The 22211-nt window shown below is 48.1% G+C and overlaps 2 protein-coding genes and 1 long non-coding RNA gene across 3 annotated transcripts in view; 1 reads left to right on the top strand and 2 right to left on the bottom strand.

The window, feature by feature from the left end:
- Rnf112 (ring finger protein 112) overlaps positions 1–4047 on the bottom strand; it is a 5890-nt gene extending 1843 nt beyond the window's left edge. The window contains exons 1-12 of the mRNA XM_015503527.2: positions 3834–4047; positions 3632–3672; positions 2484–2769; positions 2101–2307; positions 1826–1957; positions 1545–1649; positions 1218–1268; positions 849–905; positions 693–767; positions 455–575; positions 172–341; positions 38–91 (exon numbers count right to left, since the gene is read on the bottom strand). Of these exons, the coding sequence (XP_015359013.1) occupies positions 38–91; positions 172–341; positions 455–575; positions 693–767; positions 849–905; positions 1218–1268; positions 1545–1649; positions 1826–1957; positions 2101–2307; positions 2484–2769; positions 3632–3672; positions 3834–3887 (1353 nt within the window). The 5' untranslated portion in view covers positions 3888–4047. The remainder of the gene's footprint in view (positions 1–37; positions 92–171; positions 342–454; positions 576–692; positions 768–848; positions 906–1217; positions 1269–1544; positions 1650–1825; positions 1958–2100; positions 2308–2483; positions 2770–3631; positions 3673–3833) is intronic.
- LOC107157133 (multidrug and toxin extrusion protein 1) overlaps positions 1–22211 on the bottom strand; it is a 612661-nt gene that overhangs the window by 128862 nt on the left and 461588 nt on the right. The window lies entirely within an intron of this gene.
- LOC125614128 lies at positions 4354–6797 on the top strand. Its single transcript, XR_007344773.1, has 3 exons — positions 4354–4748; positions 5858–6115; positions 6726–6797. It is a non-coding gene; the product is annotated as an uncharacterized LOC125614128 (long non-coding RNA).

Here is a 22211-nt window from a genome sequence, read left to right on the forward strand (position 1 = left end):
CAGACCCCCCCCCCCCATCCAACCCCGGGCTCCGTACCTCCTCCGGAGAGCTGAAACCTGGCCCCGTTCTCCCCATCCAGCCTGAGAGGTTCTGCAGAGACACCACCACCGCCGGGTCAGGGAGAGCAGGGGCCTGCGGAGAGAGCTGGGGTCTCCAGGGGGTTTTCACACCTTGATCTCCTGAGCTAGCTGCTGCCCCGTGAGCAGGCGTCTGTCCCCCCTGGCCACTGTGCGCCCCTCGCTCCAGTATCCCTGGCAGCGGCTCTTTGCGTGCTGGGGAGCTGTGCTCAGAACATCAGAAACGTAGGGCTGAAGAAGGTGGCAGAAATCCTCATCTGCATCTGAGGAAGAAAATTCCTCATGCTTAGGAGATTGGGGAGTTTGCAAGGAGAGAGGTTGGGAGCTGGGAAAGCTTGGGAGCCCCTGAGAGGTCTCTGTCCCTCGGGACACTCACCACCTCCTGGGCTTCCTTGGCCTTTGTTCACCCACTGCCTCCCTGGCTTGGGCAGGAGGTAACAACGGGCTCGTTTTCCTAGCAGCAGCTCCTGGACCTTGGGGTATTTGCTGGACAATCTCTGAGAGAAGGATTGAGGAGAGCATTCCACGGTGAGTTCCCTTCCAGGACCCTTGGAGCCCCTTTGCCTTCCACCCTGTAGTGGCCCCTTCCAATCCCCTCCCTCTGCACCACTCACCTGCAGGATATCACCCACGTGCCCCTGCCCTGCTTTATTGGAGATGGATGAGTCACGAACTAAGAGGTCCAGATGCTAGAAGAGAATACACCCTTGACTCCCAAGCTGGGCATGTGGGGGGGGCTGGGCTGATGAGTTCAGAAAAGGGTGTCTTACCTGGATTGGCACCATCCCATAATGTTTGCCCATCACTTCGGCCACGTGTACAAACATCTGGGATAAGCACAGAGAACACCAGGGTTGGGACTCTCTGAAAGCTCCCATCTGTTCTCAGGTCCTCTCACTCCACGCCCACCCTGGGCTGCCCTGCTATCGGAAGCAATCTTGCCACTTCCCCAATCCAAGATCCCCCTGCCTCTCTCCAAAGCAGGCATCTCACGCTTCACCCCTACCCTCGAACCCCTTGGCCTAGTTCCTGTGTCATAAAATTCTAGACCAGAATGAACGGGCATTAACTTCCTCTTGTCCAGCCACTGGTTCCATGGGCAATATGGGTGACGCCTTCAATACTGGAGGCCTCCTCACCTCTAGGTAATCCAGGTCTGTGTCCCTCAGCTCCTGGGAGGTATTCAGGATCTACAAGCAAGGGCACAATAAGATGCCAGGGGCCCTGTAGAATGGGTTTGCCTCCAGATATCTCACATCTTCCAGCAGGTCTTTTTGATTCCACCAGCCTTCCGCTGCCCTCAGGGACTGTCAGCCCTTTGGGAACATCTGCCCCTCTCCATGGGCAACCCCAGAACATGCAGGGACCACAGACACCAAAGCCTGAGAGATGCCCTCAGCTTGGAGGGGGCTGAGCTGGAAAAGGCACATGGGGGTGGGGAGACCTGATCTCAGCACCTCTCTCACCTGGTAGGAGCTCAGCATCATGGTGAGAGCACAGAGCTTGATCCTTGTTTCCCTGCTCAGTTCAGAGCTCATCGCATCCCCTGTGTCCACGAGGAACACAGCCACCTACACAGGGGGTTGAGGAGGACAAGCTAAGGCTTCAGCCTGGCCTCGCTCCCTCACGTTCTTCCCCTGACCCAGTCTTCTTGTCCTCACCCCCAAAGATTTCCTTCTTTATTCCCCTCCTCTTTGTCCATCCCCCTCGTTCCTCCCTGACCCCCTTCTGCCCTTTCTCCTCTTACCTTCTTCCCTTCTTTCCCCAGCAGGAAGGGGTGACTCCACATCCATATGCCCCTGGTAAGGCCATTGGCACCCCACCTGAATCCCTGCAAGAAACCCTCTCCTCCTCTGGGCCAGCTGCCCTCACTGGACTCCTGCAGGGAGAGAAGGGGGGGCATCAGCTGGTCCATTCTATGTCCCTAGAGACTCAGCTCCAGACTCAGCTCCTCTCCCAGAGCCAACCTGGGACCCCCCACCTCGCCGCCCTCCACCTCCTGCCTGCCAGCCCTGCCCTCACCAAGCCCGGCAAGCCTCGGAGCAAGTGATCAAGGAGAGAGGACTTCCCTGAGTGCTGCTCCCCCAGGACAGCAAGGAGGCACACAGGGGTGTCCCTGGCCAGGGGGTGCTTCAGGCAGCGGTTGATGGCCCCCATCCTAAGGATGAGGCCTCCAGAAGCATTGATGCGTACAAGGAGAAGTGGCTCCGCCCTCACGGCACAGGTCTCCTGGGAAGGGAGAGAAGGCTCCCTGAGCAGTCTTAATGGGACCCCAAGTCTGGAGTGCTTAAAACTTGGTGCTTCATCCTGATACTCTAAAATAGGGTCAAAGCCACCCATGCCTCTTGGATCTGATCCAGAGGTCTCCATACTGCCCGCCCACCCAGGAGGCCTAGTCCCCACACCTGCAGCACAGGGGGTAGAGGTCGCTGTGGCAGGAGCTTCATCTTCTCCCCCAGACTGCGGAGTCCCTTCTTCTGCTTGCAGATCTTTCTGCACTCGGGGCAGCAGGGCGGCTCACAGCCTGGGACCCGGTGTGTGCTGAAGCACCGAATGCAAAAGTCGTGGCCACAGTCCAATGAGATGGGCTCACGAAGTCTCTCCAGGCAGATGGAGCAGGCGGGCAGCTCCCGGGGTGCCGTGGGACGGGGCCCCAGGCCCAGCTCCAACTTGGGAAATGGTGCATGGGACCTGGGGGGGGGGGCAGGACATGACATTCAAAAGCAGGATATTTTATCAGGTGCACAGATTTTGGGGGGCAGGCTGACAGCTTGGGGTGAAGGTTTCTCTGTGTCACCTCCATTTCTCTCAGGGTTCTCCATGGACTTATGGAGCTGCTCCCAGACAGGCCAAGATCTATCTGTTCCTTACTCACTTGTACCCTAGGTTCTGGCAGCCCCAAACTGGGAACAGCAGAACAGTCGTAAAATAACACCCAAGAGTAAAAAAAAAAAAAAACCTGAATGGAACCCTGGCTCTGCCAGTTCCCAGCCATGCAACTGTGGGCAGGGTCCTTCCCGTCTCTGGGTCCCAATTTCCTAATTGTCCCAATGGAGAGATTAGGAGTCCCAAGCTCATGGGGTGTGGAGATAATCTCCAGGATGATAGGTGAGCAGCAGTCTGCTCCGTGCCTGGTGCCAAAGCGCAGGAAAACCCTCTCTGCTGACCTTTTGCAACAGGGACCCCCCCAAGAAGGTCAGCAAGCCCCCCAAGAAGTAAGAAACTCTACAAGCCCCTGCTGCTGGGATAGTCAAGAGAGAGTGGCAAGGTCCTGGTACCCAAGCAGCCCATTCTGCAGCTGAGCAGATGGATCTGGTTCTCACAAGATTTCTTCCCCTCTCTGAGCTGAGCATCTGCCTCCCCAGCACCCATCTGCTTTTCCCTGCCCTCCCTCCACAACCTGGTAGATCCAGCCTGGCACTCCTTCCCTAGGGATAGCCCTGTGGGAGCCTCAGCCGGTAGCTACAGGGCTCCATGCTCCTGGACCAGCCTTTTCCAGCTGACCTGCCAGGCCCACTGCACCAACCCCTGCCCAGCAGGCCCCAGCACTTACCAACTGTTGCTGCTGTTTCCCATGAAGCTCCGTTTTCTCTCCTTGGAGAGAGGGGGGCAAAAATTAGGACAGAATCCAGACTCCTGTCTTCATGCTGGGTTTCCAGGATGTCCCTCCCCCTCCCTCCCAGGCCCATCCCCATCCCAGGTGGCTGCTTCCCACCCCCACCCAATCTCCCCGGATTTTAGGACTGAAGACTTGCCCGTTTGCCAAGCCGATGACAAAAGGAAGTGACTGACAAGGTGGGCCTCGGCATGGGAGGCTGGAACAGAGAGGGGGTCCAACGCAGAGAGAGGCCCACCAAGACCTTCACCGGAGGCAAGGATGGCTTTTCTCCCGGAGGGCTTGCTGGGCGGTGGCAGGTGGAGGGTGGGGCAAGGGATGGTTTCCCCAGAGGAGCTGACTCCCTGTCAGAGCTGGAGAATAAATGTGACAGTCCGGAAAGAGGAGGCTGCTGCTGGACTCACCCCAGGGGGAGGAGACAGGGCTGCGGGTACCAGGGCTCTGGAGGAGGGAGGGACAGAGCCCAGCTCAGAATCCCTGGCAGAGGCTGGGATGCAGGCGAGCCGAGGTGGTGAGTCGCCATGGAGACGGAAGGGAAAGATAAGGACAGGGAGGGGGAGGAGGACGGAGAGAGAGAGAGAAGCCATGTGGGTGCACTGGCAAAAAGGAAAGGGGCTCGGAGTGGGATCATGGGCCAGCACTGCCCCTACCGGGCCAGTTGGGGTCCTTTAGGGCCACAGAGCGGGATGCCCAGAGATGCCGCTGAGAGACACAGGAGACAGGGCAACCGGAACGACATAGAGACAGCGAGGCTATTGGTCCATTCATTCGTATAACCTACTTTCACTGAGCACCAACTATGTGCAGAGCTGCACGGTGCCACCACGCTGTGCACGGTGCCACCACGCAGCATGTGGCTTGTACATCCCACCACCGTCCTCCAAGCTTACATCACTGATGCAGCTTTCCTCAGTACCTTTGGACGCTGCATGTATCCTCTCTGTGTCTTTCCTTATCAGTGTTTTTTGTTCTGCTTCAAGCTGGTGAAGAGCCACCTCTGGACCTTCTACCTGCCTCTGGACTGGACCCCTCACCTTCTCCCATCCATTCGGCAGTACGTAACCAGCACAGATGCTCCCAGCATCAGTGACCCCACACTGCTCAAACATCTTCCATGGCTCCCTACTACCATCAGATTATAATTCAAACTACCCAGCCTGCACCCCCAGGCCTGAATCTTCCTCTCTAGCCTTCTCTCTCATCCTCTCACCTCTCACCCTGCCCTGGTACCTTTGCTCCGTGTTCCCTCTGCCTGCTCTTCTTCTTCCCTCCTAAGACATCCTCCCCACACTTAGTTCAGGTGCCTGGAGACTTCTTGTCTCCCAACTGGATGTGATGTGCCTTCAGGTGGTTATGACTTGGAAACCTAACTTGGGACAGGTTTGGTGCAGCCAAGGCTGCCTGATTTGAGCCAGATTACCAGCTGGAAGGCCCTGGTTATTTTACTCTGCCTCTCTGAGCTCTAAGATCACTTGCCCAGGCAGGGGAGTTACTGGCAATTCCTAAGGGCTGGGATGCAGAGGAGTTAGGGTGGGGTGGGATTCGGAACCTGGAGAAATTCTGTAGAGACAATCCCCAGCAGGCAGGGATGCCCCAGGAACTCAAAAAAAAAAAAAAAAAAAACACAGGAAGGGTCACATTGAGCCAAGCCAGGTCCTGCAAGGTACACAGGCCACTGAGGACTAAGAGATGCCTTGAGTGAGGATGGACCCATGGGGAGAATTGTGGGAAGGAGCTCCTGGGTTTCAAGTAGGGAGATTGACCTGTGGGGAGGGAGGGAATTTGAGGCTGTAGAAATAGACTTGTTCATCATTTCATCCATTCTTTTATTCATTTACCCAACAAATAGTGGTTAGAGTCGTGCAAGGTGCCAGGAATGTGGCCATAAGCAACTGCCCTCAAAAACTTGTACTAACTCCGAGAAATATGGGCCTGCTTGGCCAGCCATACCACTCACCTCCATTGTTTGCCCATTGGCCGTTATTTGTTATCCACTGTTCCTGCACACATCTGTGTGGTGGGCCCAAGGAGGGCCGGAGCAAACCGCTGTGTATCCCATTAGTCCACAGCTCAGCAGCTGGCAGGACAGAACTCCTCCCTGGCAGGAGAGGCCACTTGCTGCAGGCCTCACATTCACTCAGTACTTCTTCCTTCTGCCCACAGCACACAACCTGGCCCCTGGTACCTCTCCAGAATCAGTCTCCAGATCCTGAAGAGGAGCTCTCTCAGTGCCTGCTCTCCTTCTGCCTCCTTCCTCCTGGTAGACAGTTTCTTGGTGGCATAGCCCAGGCTGGTAACCGTTTGGCCTCATGACCTCCGGCTCCAGCTTCCGGGCTGGGAGGAAGTGAGGAGACAGTGTCATTTTTGGAAAAAATAAGCTTCAGAAGCCAAAAATACAGTCTCCCAGAATGTGACCCTGAGGTGGGTAAGAGAAAGTTTCTCTCTCTCTCTCTCTCTCTCTCTCTCTCTCTCTCACACACACACACACACACACACACGCACAAATACAAGCATCCATGTGCCTAGTCACCTCCCACCAATATCCTACGTAAGTTCTCACATCACACAAACCATTCCACCTACGCCACACCATGTGTGTATCTAACTTGCAGCACTCACATACTCATCTGAACAGTCACACACAGACTCACAACTGCACTTGCACATCTACATACACTCACACGCTCCTGTATACATACTCACAAACACAAATCTGTTGTTATGGTTTGGATCTTTAATGTCCCCTAAACAGTTTACATATTAGGCACTGCAGGAATGTTCAGAGGTAAGATAACTAGATTATGAAAGCTGTAACCTCATCAGTGGGTGAATCCATTTCCTAGATAATAATTCAAACTGGGTGGTAAATGCAGGCTGGTGAGATGTGGCTGAAGGAGAGAGGTCACTGTGGGCGTGGCTTTGGGCTGCATCTTGTCCCTTGTGCTCACAAGTGCACTCATTGCTTTCTCTCTCTCTCTCTCTCTCTCTCTCTCTCTCTCTCTCCCTCTCCAACCATCCATCCATGTTGCAGATATTTATTGAACACTTACTCCAGGTATCATATGAGGCCATGGATTACACTGATGAACTTTAGAGAACTTCTGGTCTACCAAAAAAGACAGAAAGGCCAACAGCAAGTAGTGTGTGATAAGCTCTCTGATGGGGGAGAGAGGAGAGACAAGGAGGAGAATCAAGAAAAGGCATCTTGCTCAGATGCAGGCAACTGGGAGGACTTCCTACCCAAGCCACATCTGAAGGATGAACATGAAAACATGTTCAGGCAAAGACATGGGGTGAGCAGACATTTCTGGTGAGAGACGAGCCCAGGCAGTAACCCAGAAGTATAAGATAAACTAGTGGGAGGGTAGCTTGTGAAGAGAGGAGAGGTAAGGGAATGGGGACCCTCTCATAGATGCATATATGAGGCATCATCCCTCATTCCCTGCGCCCACAGTGCTCTTTGCAGGGTTCAGAAGTCCACTGTCCTGTCAAGCTAACAGCCTCTAGGTGCTATTGCAGGTGGTGAGCTAGAGGAAAGATGGGCTGAAGACCCTCAACCACCCCAGCACCCATGCCAACATGGCTGCCTCCAAGCCTGAACCCTCACCCTGGCCCTGAGGTGCAGCTGTCTATTCCTAGTGCCTGCAGTCTTCTTGCTCCCAGATCCAGGGGCCTTTTCTGTTCTTGCCCTGTCTTTTACTATGGCTGTGTCCAGGCCAGGCCTCCACAAGTGAGCAACAGAGGCCAGCCCAAGCAGCTGGGGGCAAAGGGATAAGACCTCCTTCAGGCATATGAGGAGTGGGTTTTAGAGAAGTAGGACAAGATCTAGGATCAGGGACAACAGAATTCAAGGTAGGCACCAGCCATCCCAATGGCTGCCATATCTGGCTGGCACTTTTAATTTCAAATACAGATCAAGATAAGCTGGGTATGGTATAGAATTCCTGCTGGTGTGTGTGAGAAGAGAAAGCAATGTTTCAACTTCTGACAGTCCCTGCCAGGGGTCCTCAGTCCCTTCCCACCACAGGTGGCCCCAGTCCTGCCATAGGACAGCCCTTTCAGGAGTTGAAAGGACCATTCCTGGGCACAGTCCAAATATCTGAAACCCTCATGACTTAGGAAAGGCAGATGTCAGCTCAGACTCCTCACAAATAAAGCCATATGTTCACAATGCACCCTCAAGGGCCATGATGACAAGAGGGTACTTAGTTTCAATCATGGTGTTCAAGCTGCAGCAGTTGGTGGGAGCAATCAGTAGAGGGGATACTGAGGTCAGTCCCTGAACTCTACAGCTGGGCGAGAGACAGCTGTAGAGAGCCCAGGCTCCTGCTCTAGACAGTGCACCCATAAGTGTGTCTTCTACCCAACTCCTGCTTACAGCTTCTCGGGACGTCCATCAGCAGTTGGAGGAAAGTTTGATTTCCCCAGATCTCCTTTCAAAGCTCCCCAACACCAATCTGGTCTTGAGCTTCCCGAAATAACTATTAATAATAATAACATAAAGGGCTGGGGTTGTGGCTCCATGGTGGAGTGCTCACCTAGCACATGTGAGGCACTGGGTTTGATCTTTAGCACCACATAAATAAAATGAAATAGAGATATTTTGCCCATCTACAACTAAAAAATACATATTTAAAAAAAAAATAACAGGGCTGGGATTGTGGCTCAGCGGTAGAGCGCTCGCCTAGCACGGGCAGGACCCAGGTTCGATCCTTAGCACCACATAAAAATAAAAGGCATTGTGTTGTGTCCATCTACACCTAAAAAATAAATATTAAAAAAAAAAAAAAACCACATGATTTTCCAACATTCGATTAGCAATTTAGGTTTCACAGTGTGTTGTCATGGGAGCTATGACCTCAGTCACTTTTCACAGTGCAGAGAATGGTATCCCTGTTTATCCAATGAGGAAACTGAGGTTCAGAGACTCAGCAAACCTTCCGGTCACAGTCCTGGAAGGAGAAAATCAGAAACCTGGACTCCTAGGTCTGTGCTGTCCCCTTCCCCCTGGCCTACTGTGTGCTGAGACATTTTGTCTGCCACGGCTCATGCCTGGCAGGCCCTCACTATTCTCTGCCTGCCTACATGAGACCCATCCTCCAGGCCCAGCTTGGCTCAGATTTCCTGCAGGTGAAGCCAGAATTAGACAGGCAGTCAGTATAGACAGGTGTAGATAAAATTGAGGTCATAGCTCCCATGATTGCTTTGGTAGTCAGGTCGATCTAGGAGGCCAGTTTTGAGTGAGTTTGGCAAGTTGGAAACTGTCCCCTGAGGGACTGAAGTGTTAATTCCTTCAGAGCCCTTCCTCCATCCTTATTAAGAACCTCCCCCTGCTCCAACTAGTGGCTGAGGTAACCTATCCCAGGAAGTGCCCCTCCCTACATGGAGCTATAAAGTTGTTAATTAATATGTCCTTGGCTACTCCATCCTGCCCTTCCCCCTTCAGCCCACCTGTTTCCCACCCTTGGTCCGTGTCCCACCCAGCATTCCTGGGCCTAGTCACCAACTCAGGAAGGAGAAAGATAAGAGGGGAAAGGCAGGAGAACAAAGGAAGCCTAGGACATATGAAAAGGGCAGAACAACTTCTTGAGATAGCAGGATACAGCTATGGCCCCCTTCCCCCTCCCGGGAGAAGTCTGTGTTACCCCTTTTTAAATAAACCCTGCTTCATCTGCTTGCCTCGGCGTGCTCCTCTAATGTTCAAACTTCAACGTGAGGAAGCAGAACTCCTCACTGATAACTGGAGGTATCACAGGGAACCTTCTAGATTCTTCTCTCTCTCCTCCCCTTTGTTTTTCAATTATAAAATGCTTTTCTATATATGGAAGATGGTGCTGGACACGGGGATATTATGATTTGAATATGAGGTGTCCCCCAAAAGCTCCTGCATTAATGCAGGAATGTTCAGAGGTAAATGATTCGATTATGAGAACAATCACCTGATCAGTGTAAGGTCAGGCTGTAGCAGTGACCAAAAAGAGACAGATTTTAAAAGGCCGGTGACAGAGGCTTTATTGAGATTTTGCTCCCAGGCAGAACGCTATCAGACTGGCAGAGCAAGAAGAGGATCTGAAGAGAAACCGCATGGGGGCTCAACCGGACTGGAATTTTATGGGGCTTAGGGCAGGAAGGGAGGGCTTGGGGCAGGAAAAGGGGATTTTAGAGTCCCTTGTCCCACTGGAGTTGGTAGGGGGAACTGGCTAAGATCCAGGATTGGCCAGGAGACCCCGCTGATTGACAGGCGGTTCCATCAACGCCTGATTGATGGTTCTTTTGAGTGGGCTGCTTGGTGCTTTGTTCCTAAGTCACCTTCATCGACCTGACAATCAGAGAATTAATTCATTTGAGGGTTAATGACTTGAAAGGACTAGTGTTCTAGATGGTTAACTATAGGCAGGTTTAGTGTGGCTAGAGGAGGTGGGTTCCTGGGGTCACGCCCTTAGGGATTATATTTCGTCTCCCTGACTCTTCCTTCTCTCATTCTGCTTCGTGGCTGCCAGGAATTGCGCAGCTCTCCTCCACCATGCCCTTCTGACATGATGCTGTGCCTCACATCAGGTCTGGAACTATGGGTTGGCTGACCATGGACTGAAACCTTCGAACCCAGGAGCCAAAAGCAAACATTTCCTCCTCTAAGTTTTTCTAATCAGGTATTTTAGTCACAGTGCTGAAGAGCTAACACAGAGGGCTACAATAAATAAGATACTGTCTGCCAATTAAAATTCAGAGGAGGCCATGGATCGGAACTGAGCTTCTGCGCTAAGCCCAACAAATCAAGTAAACATAGAGTTACTCACGCCACCAAGCTGAGACTAAGAGATTTATCTGATCTTTCAAGAAATCAGGAGAGAGAGAGGTAATAGCCAAATCTCCAAATGAGCCAGTTTTAGTACACACAATAACGTCATCCCCTCTTCTGCTTTAAGCATTCAAAGAAAATTAACTTTGAAACAACCAATCCACTTTTGGTTCCATTTATTCTTTCTTCAACCCTTTTCTGCCTTATAAAGCCAACCTCAAGCTCAGCTTGATTTTAAAACGGCACATAAAAGCCAATTCAATCTTTAAATATATTGTAATTGTGTCTTTTGGTGGACCCCGACCTCAGGAACTCAAAGGCTATATGCAAACGAGGAAGCATCAGCTGCCCCCCCCCCAGTGAGACTCAGGCTGGTATGGAGGAAGCCCAGGGAACTGTGGAAGCCCCAAAGGAACTCTTCACCCAGACTTGGGAATCATGTGGCTTAGCCTTGCCGGTTGAGGGGTGGCTAACTGGGAGAAATGTGCAGGGGTGGGATTCTAGGCAGAACAGCATGGACAAGGGCCTGGCAGTGAGTCTCCAAAGTAGGTTCAGTGTGGATATAGTTCAGGTACCAGGGGGCAAAGCTAGTAAGAGGGAAGAGCAGAGGCAGGGCAAGGGGACTGGGGTTGCAATCAACAGAGAAGAGATCATGGGGACACACATGGCAGACTTTGGATTTTACTTTCAAAACAGTGGGAATCATAATTTTAAATAGGGATGCATATGACCAGATTTGGGGTTATTTTAGTTTGAACCTGGAATGTCTCCCAAAGTCTCATGTGTTGAAAGCTTGGTTCCCAACTGGTAACACTACCATTGAAAAATGGTAGAGACTTTAGGAGGTGGAGCCTAGTTAAAAGGTGGGTCACTGGGGACCCTTCTCTCTCTGCTTCCTGGCTACCATAAGGAGAGCAGTTTTTCTCCGCCCTGCCCTTCTACCATGATGTTTTTGTTTTACCACAGGTCCATAATCAACAGAGCCAAGTGACCATGGACTGAAACTTCTCAAACTGTGAACCAAAATAAACCTTCCCTCCTTTAAGTTGTTATTCTCAGGTATTTTGTCACAGTATGGAAAGCTGACCAAGACAGTGTTCTTGAACCATGACCCTGAGTGCCCACCACCACCAGACTAGACCACTTGGCATCAGGCATCTTCAGTATTGACTAAGTCCTCCAGCCAGTCCTCTAGTGACAGACACCAGGAGTGTCACTAACATTTTTCTATAGCAGACAGTGCTCTGATAAATATTCTTTTCCTTCCACCATTTTCCACCTGGCGAGTCTAATTTAGGGATATCCTCACCAACACACAACATCACCAAGCATGATTTCCAGGATTGGCCAGGATTGGCCAACCTACCTCATCACCAAGCATGATCACCGAGCAAGGAAAATTGCTGATTTCTGCTATTTTCTTCAGTATTTCTAGTTTGTTTTAGTTTTGAGGTTTTCTAACGGCCATGTTACCAAAAAATAGAAGTTGGGGTGTTTTTTAACTAGAAGGAAAGAATTAAAGCACCCTCAATGTCTAACTATAAAAAAATAGGTTACGATTAACTTCTTGGTGAACACCTAGAGGCTTTTTCATTCAATTAGATGTACTCCTGATTGGAAGTAAAGGGCTGTTCCTGATTCTCATATACAGAAGAATATGTGGGCATCTCTGTTGAATGCCAGCCACCAGCCCCTTGCTTGAAGCAGACGCAGCCCAGGCTTCAGGGACTCATTCTGACAGCCTGTCCCACAGAGCTGACTGCAACACCAGAGTTCTCTGCCATGCAGGCAGTGAGAAGGAAAGACCCCACAAGGAGCTATATCCATAGAGGATCTCCAGGAAAGAAGAGGACAAACAGAAAGGGGACAATAGGGATTCCAGGCAGAAAGAAGATCTTGGACGCTTTCAGTTTGAACAGTTTCCAAAATATTAATAAATAAAGTAATAAATGCCATAACAAGGTTGCAGAAGCCCCCAAATTTTTAAGTTTATAATGGATGTCTTAACCAACAAAAAAATTTGCCTGGTAATAAAGGTCTAAGCTCTAAATTTGGGGCCCTTGGTTAGTGAACTATGATAATTTAAGCTGTTATTCTCAGGTATTTTGTCACAGTATGGAAAGCTGACCAAGACAGTGTTCTTGAACTATGACCCTGAGTGCCCACCACCACCACCCTTTTGAGTCTGCTAGGACTGCATAGCAAAGTACCACAGACTGGATCAAACAAGAATTTATTTTCTCACAATTCTGGAGATCAGAAGTCCAAGATCAAGGTGTCGCCTTTTTTTCTCTGCTTGGATGTGGCAGTCTACCTGTGGCCCTTCCTCTATGTGTGTCTGTGTCCTGATCTTTTATATGCACAACAGCATGCTGGATTAGGACCCACCCTCAACACCTCATTTGAACTTAATTTCCTCTTCAAAAAGACCTGTCTCCAAAGAGAGTTGCATTTGAAGGTACTAGGAAATAGGATTTCAACATATTGATTTGGAGGGCAGTACTCAGTAGACCCTAAGTGGACAACTAGCATTTGAATGTGGAGAGGCGGTAAGGATAGGGTAAGGATCCTTGGAGAGGTGTCAGAACAGAAAGTCCCTGGAGGCTGAGAAAGTTGGCTCTGTAACTTAAAACTACTTGGGGGGAGGGGGCAGGGGACAGTAAGCCCCAAAGCAGAATTACAGTAGAGTTTTTGAGCAATTGCTGTAGCAATTGCAAAGAAAGAGGGATCAGAAGGTGAGAAGAAAAACTGGGGACCAGTGTATGAGGGATGGGGGGAGGGACAGGAGGCATATGGAGAGGAGACTGGAGCCTTCTCCCAGCAAGACTCACAATCCCCTGAGGTAAGATCAACCCATAACTCTCACCACCTACATTTTACAATGATGAGACTTGGAGAGTTTAAGTGACTTTCCGAATGCTCACAACAGTTTCTTACACTGAAGTTTCAACTGCTAAAACAATCAAGCCTGGGGTGGCCCTTCAAACACTTGCCAAGCGTATTGAAAACTGTAGGGAAGACAAAATTCAAATAGGGGGTACCCACCTTCAGAGGTGCAAAGCCCAGGGGATGGGGGATGGGGAATGGGGAAATTGAGCCAGGAACCAAGGACATGTAAGTGGGATTCTGAGGCAGATAGAAGACGGATGTGCAAGTTGGGGGGCACTAGCTAATGTTGGGGACAGCAGGTAAAAAGGGTGAAGCTAGAAGCCACCTTATGTACTTTTTTGGATGTTCCACTGGCTGGTGGCAGGGGTAGGAGAGGGTGTCCTAAGCTGTGGCAGCCAACCCAACCTTACACATTACCTCTCACTTTCCAAAAAATTGAGATGTGGTTCCAGACCCCAACCCTCCTCAGTACCACCCCCCATTCCAACTCCCACATTGCACACCATGACCCTAGATCAGAACACCCAGGCAGTCATCCAGGAAGTTAAGAAACATGGCTGGCTGACCCCTCTGGTGCAACCACACACACACACCCCACCCCCCCCACACACCAGATTCTGCCTAGCTGAACCTAGGCCTTCTAAACCCCTCTGAAGTGAGAGGCGTCCCATGCAGCTGGCCTAATGGGCAGATAGCCAGAAGGTCTCGAGCCAGGGAGCCAGCTGCAGTCCAGGCCTCTGCATATGGCCCTCCACCAGCCAGCTGGCCTGCACCCTCCTTCAACGCAGACCAGATCAGCAGGATTACGTGGGGCACTAGGCAACACCCAGGCTTTGGCTCCAGAGAGCGTCGGTTCAAATACTGAGCTGAGCTACCCATTTCAGAGCGGAGCTGCTTCCATTGCTAAGCCCAGTTTCCTCAGCAATAAAACTGAAGATATGATTACTCCCATGCAGGGGCATGGCCAAAGCCTGGGTATACAGCAGGTGCTCAGAACATGCTATTTCTGGACCACTTGCTTTACTGTGCCTAGATCTCCCCAGTCACCAGCAGGCCCTGCCTTGTGTCTCAGACCTCCCTCCCCAAGACTTTACCTCTTCCTCTTTATTAAAGGAAAACCCTAGAAAGTTCTGTAGCAGCAGGGCCTTAGGGAGTTAGTCTAAGGACAGATGCCCAGCAGAAAAAGAAGCATACTTCCCATTAGGTTATTACACTGATAATGATTATCATGTATTTACTGGCCTCCTGTTATGTACTAAGTTCTTCATCTGATAGAATCTTCAACCTTCCCTGCCCTGTTCTTCCAAAGGTAGAAATAGTGGCCCCATGCTAAGTGAAGCTAGCCAATCCCTAAAAAACAAATGCCAAATGTCTTCTTTGATATAATGAGAGCAACTAAGAACAGAGCAGGGAGGAAGAGCAGGAGGAAAAGATTAACATAAAAAAAAAAAGAAATAGTGGCCCCATCTTACAGATTAGGAAACTGAGGTTAGCAGCTGCAATAACCATGCCCTTAGCAACCTATTACACAGCATGTTGGTTGACCAAATGAGTGTGGAGTCACTGTGAAGTGAGGTTAGGCAACAGGAAAAGAAGAGCTGATCCCAGAAGTCCAAAGGCTGAAATTTGCTTCTGCTTCCTGACCATGAACCTGATAACAGAAAGAATAGGACCTCTCTACCTGCATCAGATGGCGCTGGCCTGCTGGACTCCAACTGATGACCCAAGCCAATGAGGAGGGACATGGTCTGTAGAGGCCTGAGAAGACTTGGAAGTGATCCACAAAGCCCAGGCCACCCATACACCTCAGGGACAGATGACACAGTCCTAAGAATCTCTGGCTGCCGCCCTTTCTCCTGCCTCTTTCCAATTCTTGGCAGCCAGACTTTTTTAAAGATGCAAATGATAATGCATCTCTCCCTCCCAGGAAAAGGGAGCCTGCTGGAGTGCCAGGAATGTTTTCTCTCTCTGTGATGGTCCCCAGGTACACACATAGAAAATTGATCCATGGCACTGTTTGTAAGTTATACCTAATTACAATTTTAAAAGGGAATTCTACTTGCAAGAAGATAAGAGTAAGTGTATTTCTTCCTATTCCTTGTGCTAAGTGCAACTAAAAGCCCTGGATGTCATGTATAAAACAAACATAAGAAGACTAAATGGTGGAAAGAAGAAGGCAGAGTGGCCGGGACCCAGGACCCAAAGATAGACATGGTAGAGACTTCCTTAGGCTTCTTTTTATCTCATTATCCCAGACCAGGTTCAGCAACCAGGGACTACCAATGGGCACAGACAGGAATAATAATATTTTTTAAAAGCTCCTATATAGCCCAGAGACCAGGAAAAGTACGACCCAACAAGCAGAAAAACCCTTTGAAAATAAATACCCTCTCCCAGTCAAATGCTGCAGGAAAGACTGCAGCTCCACCCTATCCATACCACAGGCTGGGTAGGGAACCAGACCTTCCCTTCAGCAAGCAGGAACAAGGGATAAACACCCCTCGCCCCTTGTTGGCTATCAGAAGAAGCCAAGTAGGGAGCAGAGACTTTCCTCCCAGAAATGACAAGTGATCCCCCCAACTACAGTGTTGGAGGAGACTGTGGGGAGCTGAAATTCACATACCGTCCAGCAGTACCAGGGAGCCCCCCATTGAGTATCAAAGGACTTCTGCCTGCCTTCCTCTGGCAGCACTGAGCCAAATACCACCCCTTCTCCTGTTAGAGGGTGTCAGAGGAAAACAACCAAAACAGGTTTAAATAAGACCCAGTGTTTCCCAACGTAACATAAAATGCCCAGGTTTCAATCAAAAAAACCCTCATCAAATCAAGAACCAGGTAGATCTCAAACTGAAAGACAAAAGACAATCAATAGATAACCAACATTGAGAGAACAGATGTCAGATAATCAGATAAAGATTTTAAAGCAGTCATGAAAAAAATTCTTCAATGAGCAACTGCAAACACAGCTGAAACAAATGAAAATATAGAAATATAAAAAGCTTCAGCACACACAAAAAAAGTACAGACACTATAAAGAAGAACCAGATGGAAATTTTAGAGCTAAAAAATACTAAATGAATACCAAAATAAAAAGTCCAGTGGATGGGTTCAACAGTATAAAAAAAAAATACCACTACCAAAAATACAATTTGTAGGATTATAAAACTTTTAGAAAAAAAGTTTAGTGCCCAGGACTAGACAAAAAGTTTTTAGACACTATACAAAAACCACAATCTATAAAAGGAAAAATTCATAGATTATATTTAATCAAAATGAAATGTGTGCTGTATGAAAGATCAACCCCATTATGAAGATGAAAAGACAAGTCACGGAGTGAAAGAAAATACTTGCAAATCATTTATTTGACAAAGGACTAGTATCTAAAATAAATCCCAGCCATACAAAAGCAAGTAATGCTAGATCATGGGCAAAAGACATGAGTAGGTAATTCACTGAAGATATATAGATGGCAAATAAGCACATGAGAAGATGTTCCACATCATTAGCCATTAGAAATTCAAATTAAAGTTACGATGAGACACCGTTATACACCAATGAGAATGGCTAATATAAAAAATGACAATACCAAATGCTGGTAAGGATGCAGAGCAATAGGAACGTTCACTCATTGCTGATTGGGAATGCAAAATGGTATAGCCACTTTGGAAGATTATGTGACAGTTTCTTACTAAACTAAACATACTCTTTCCATATGAGCTAGCAATTGTGCTTCTTGGTATTTATGCAAATGAATTGATACCATATGTTCACACAAAACCTGTACATGGATATTTATAACAACTTTATTCACATTTACCAAAACTTGAAAGCAAACAAGATATACAGATGAATGGATAAACTGTGGTACGTACGGACAATGAAATATTACTCAGTGCTAAAAAGAAGTGGACTATTAAGTCATGAAAAGACATGGAGAAATCTTAAATGCATATTACTAAGTTAAAGAAGCCAATATGAAGAGGTTATATACTATATGACTCTAAATACATGACATTCTAAAAGAAAAAAAAAAAAGGCAAAACTACTAAAAATACCAGTGCTTACTAGGAGTTAGGAAGTAGAAAGGATGAATAGGTAGAGAGTGGAGGATTTTTAGAGCAGTATACATTAATAGCACACACATGTTATTATATATTTTTATTATATACTTTTCCAAACCCATAGAATGTACACCACCAAGAGTGAACCCTCATGTAACTATGAACTCTGGGTGACAACCATGTGCCCAGGTAGGTTCATTTATTGTAACTAATGTGCCATTATGTACCATGTTGACAGTGGAGTAGGCTGTGCATATAGGAAATCTCTGTACCTTCTGCTCCATTTTACTAGAACCTAAAACTGTGCTGAAAATAGTCTATTTTTTAAAAGGATTAACTGTTGAACCATACATTTACAGTAGCTAGACTTTACAACATGTAAAGCACACCCAATACAGGCTTTTAAAAGGAGCAACTGAGAAATTAGAATAACATGATAGCTAATTTTTTAAGTCAACAGAAGTCTTAGAATTTAAGGATGTGTTCTAGAAATTAGAATTTAAAAAGAGATGGGAAATGTCAGGGATGGGGGCAAAGGGATAATTTGAGAGACACAGCATCTAACAAATGAAATGATCAGAACAAGAACATAAAAAAAAAAAAAAAACAGAGGGGAAGAAATAGCCAAAGAAACAGTAATAGGGAAGAATTTTCCCAGAACTGACTGAAGGGCACAAGTCTCTACTAAAAGGCCAACACAGTGAAACAGACAAGACCCAATCCAAGGTTTGTAGAACACCAGGACTGGAGACCTCTGTTTTTTTCAATACAGTAGCTTTGAATGCCTCCTTTCTCTCCAACCATGTACATATATTAATTTGATTATTTTAAGAAAATCTATGTTTTCTTCTCAATATGCAGCATCCACACTTCAAAGTAAAATCAAGCACCTAAATTATGTATTTCAACATAACCTTCACCCCAAAAGCCTTCAGGATCAAGTTCAAACATTTTAGCCTAGCAAATAACACTCTCCTCATCTCCAACCTGCCTTTTCTCTGGCCCACATGCTGAACTCTTGTCAGCTAACCTCGCTTCTAACTATTAAAAAACAAAAAAGTGAGAAGAGATATCAACTCTCTCCTAACGTCCCTCAATTTAGAAAAAGGAAAACTCAGGACAGGAGAGTATTTTCCCCACCACAAAAATTCTGTGCCTGGCCCTGGACCAGGAGCTGACCATTACTATGAGCCTCTCTAGCTGCCATACTCCAAACTGTAACTCCCTATTTTAAATTTTTTCAGTACTTATAAATTAACATTACTTATTCTTATGTTTTCTTTCTAGCTGTAGGAGGGCCAAAGTGTGTATTTTATTCTCTATCGCCTATGTAGAGGTTAAAAAGTGTCTGGGCATTGAAGGTACTTGTTATGAGCTGAATTGACTCCCTCCAAAATTCATGTTGAAGCCGTAACCCCCAGGACTGCAGAGGGATACTATATTTGGAGACAGAGCTTTTAAAAAGGAAATTAAGGTAAAATGAGGTCACAAGGATGGGCCCAAATCCAATCTGACCTGATATTCCACAGCACCCACTAAGCCCCAGGGGATGCCACATCCTTGTCCAGCCAAAACAATAACCATGCAGGCCCCAGGCCCCTGCTCTGCCGTCTTCCATCCCTCCAACTCAGGCCGCCCCAGCATTCATGCCCCAATCTTTCAAATCGTCTCTTATTTTGCCGCAGCTGCATCCTCCTGAAGGGGGCCCCTGGGTTTGGGCAGCTCAGCCAAAGGCTTTCCTGGCAGACCTTCTCATCTCTCTTGGAGCCCCCTTGTTTGGCCTGGGTTGGAGGGACACACCCTCTACCCTCCCCAAGTGCTGTCTGCTGAATGAGTGCCTTTCCAAAGCTCCCCTCCTCAGGCTTTTCCACTCTGGGTGAACGTGAGCTGATCATCAAAGGAGGAGTTTGGCTGCCTACTAGCAAGACCTATGGGGAGCTGTCAGCACCTGCAGACATGTGGGGGATGTGCCCTTAGCTATTGTCTGAGACAACAGAAAAGTTCCATTCCACAGGCTGATGTGCTTTGGAATAAACCAAAGGGAGATCTTATGTCAATCAGGGTGCTTGAAGGAAACAGAAGATGAACTCAGCTGTTCTATTTTGTTTTTAAGAAAATGTAATGAAGCCACTGTTGACTTGGGTGTGGGCAACACAGGGTGTTGAAGCATCTTGGGACTAGCAAAAGTGAGACTATTACCATGCCAGACTGGAGGGATCAGGGGAGGACACAGGATCACTAGAGCCAGTGAAAGGGGTTATGGCAGAGCTATAAGCAGGAGGTGGTATGGGTGTGGGGCCTGGGAGAACTATTGCCAAAACTGCAGTGCCTGATGGGGCAGGAGCCAGGGAGAAACACCCCAATCCCTCTCTTTTCCCATTTCTTGCCAGTACTTCCCTTGGCCACATATGAACCCAGTGGTACACTCCACACAGGGCGGCTCCCCAGCAGAGTACAGAGTGAATCAAGGAAGGCAAGAAACAACCAGCACAAGCCCAATCCAGGGACAAGGGCCATCCAACTTGAGCAGGTGTCCCACAAAAAAAAAAAAAAAAAAAATTAGGGGCCATCAGAATATCCTAATCCATCTGGCTTTGGCATTACTATGTATAAATGACATAACAAATATTATGGAGAGTAGTTAGTGAAGTCCTTTTTGTAAACCTTACATTCACTTCCCCTCCTAATCTCACACTAATTTTCTGCATCAGAATGTGTGTGCTATACTCAGGGGGCCCCCCTCTCCCTGGATCAATCCAGTTCCCCATAAAAGTCAAATCAGAACTATTTGAGCAGTACCTAATGAAAGGACAATATAATGAGGTGTTAACACTCTATAGTGTGACACTACAGAGTGTTCCTCAAAGGCTTATGTGTTAAAGGTTTTGGCCACCAGCCTGTGGCACTATTGGGAGGTAGCAGAACCTTTAGGAGATGGGGCCTGGTAGAAAAATGTTAGGTCCCTGGGAATGTGCCCTAGTAGTGGATACTGGACCCCAGCCCCTTCTTGTTTCTCTCTCTCTCTCTTTGCTTCCCAACTCCATGAGGTAAATAATTTTCCTCCATCAAGTGCAGACATTCCCATCTCTCTTGGAGCCCCCTTGTTTGGCCTGGGTTGGAGGGACACACCCTCTACCCTCCCCAAGTGCTGTCTGCTAGGATGAGTGATGAGTCTTGCCACAGATCCCCAAAGCAATGGGACCAAATGACCATAGACTTCTGAAACTATAAACCAATATAAACCTCCTATAAATTGATTTTTTCCAGCATTTTGTCACAGCAACAGAAATCTAACATAAAGCAGGTGTTATGGTTCGACTACGAAGCATACCCCAAGCATCCTTGTGTTCATGCAGAAAGTGAAATGATTAGATTATGAGAGCTGTAACCTAATCAGTAGATTGTTCCATTGGATGGATTAATAATTTGAAAGAACAAACTGGATGCTAACGATATATGTGTATATGGAGTGTGGCTGGAGGAGGTAGGTCACTGGGGCCATGCCCTTAGGGATTATACCTTGTCCCGCCTTTTCTCTCTCCACTTCCTGTCCAGCCTCCAGGTCCTGAACTGCTTTCCTCAGCCATGCTCTTCCCTTCTACCCCGCCCCTTAGGCCCAGAGCAATGGAGTAAGCCAACCTTGGACTTAATCTCTAAAATCATAAACCCCAAATAAACTTTCTTCCTTTAAATGGTTCTGGTCAGGTATTTTGGTCACAGTGACAAAAAGCAGATTGTCATAACAGGAGATAGTCCCTTATCTCCAGTCTGGTAATACCAGAGCTGTCACCACCCATAGATCTGAAGGGGCCTAGGAAGGAAGCTGTTGCCTACACTGGGTCTGGGGACTGTGGAGAAAGGTCACTCTCCAGGACCTGAGATCTCTAGCTGAGGAACAAGCCAGCTTACTGGGACCCAAAAAGAGACAATGAATACATAACTTTACTCGCCTCCCTCCCTCCAAATCTTGCTGGGCCTTCTCATTGACCTGACCCAATCAGAAGTCAGAGGGCTGAGACCAGCCAGCCACCTGGGGCACAAAGCAGGATGGAGAAAGGTGGACAGGTGAATGAAAGCTGTCCAACTGCATCCCTAGCCAGGGTGGTACACAAAACAACCCAAACAAGGCCAAGGAGGTGGGTGTTTTCCTGTTCTGCAATCTGGCAGACTAACAAAGTTCTAGGCCTGTCCATGGAGCAGCATCACCCTAACACTGTCTCACCACCAAGGGGCTGCTTCCCAGAGCAAGTGCAAATCCAGCCCCAGTGCAAACTCCCAGCAAAGCTTCCCAACAAAGTCAGGGTGGGCATCTGTTGCCAGCAATGAAAGAATTCTGATTTAAACCTGTTATAATACCTGAGATAAAAATCTTTATGGGGCTAGCCGTGTAGCTCAGTGGTAGAGTATGTACTTAGCATGCTTGAGACCCAGGATCCAATCCCCAGCAACAAAAAACAAAATAATTTCATGCATGAGTTGGAGTCTTTCACACACAAAAATAATAATAATAAAAATGATGATAATAATGGGCAGAGCAAACCAATTGTCAGGAAAACTAAGAACCAAGCTCAGGCAGGATTTTACAATCTGAGCCCCAAGCCAGGACCACTTAGTAGTACATATGCAAAGCCACTACCAATCAGCCAGAGACCCTAAGATCCAGGCCACTGGGATCACCACCACAAGAATAGATTTTTTTCCTGCTTCTGCTTCTCAAATCATCATTGCCCAAAATGAAGTCCAGGGCAGTGACTTCTCTGGCTATACC

This window comes from Marmota marmota, unplaced genomic scaffold (genome assembly GCF_001458135.2).
Source record: "Marmota marmota marmota unplaced genomic scaffold, marMar, whole genome shotgun sequence".
In the NCBI taxonomy this organism is placed as follows: domain Eukaryota; kingdom Metazoa; phylum Chordata; class Mammalia; order Rodentia; family Sciuridae; genus Marmota; species Marmota marmota.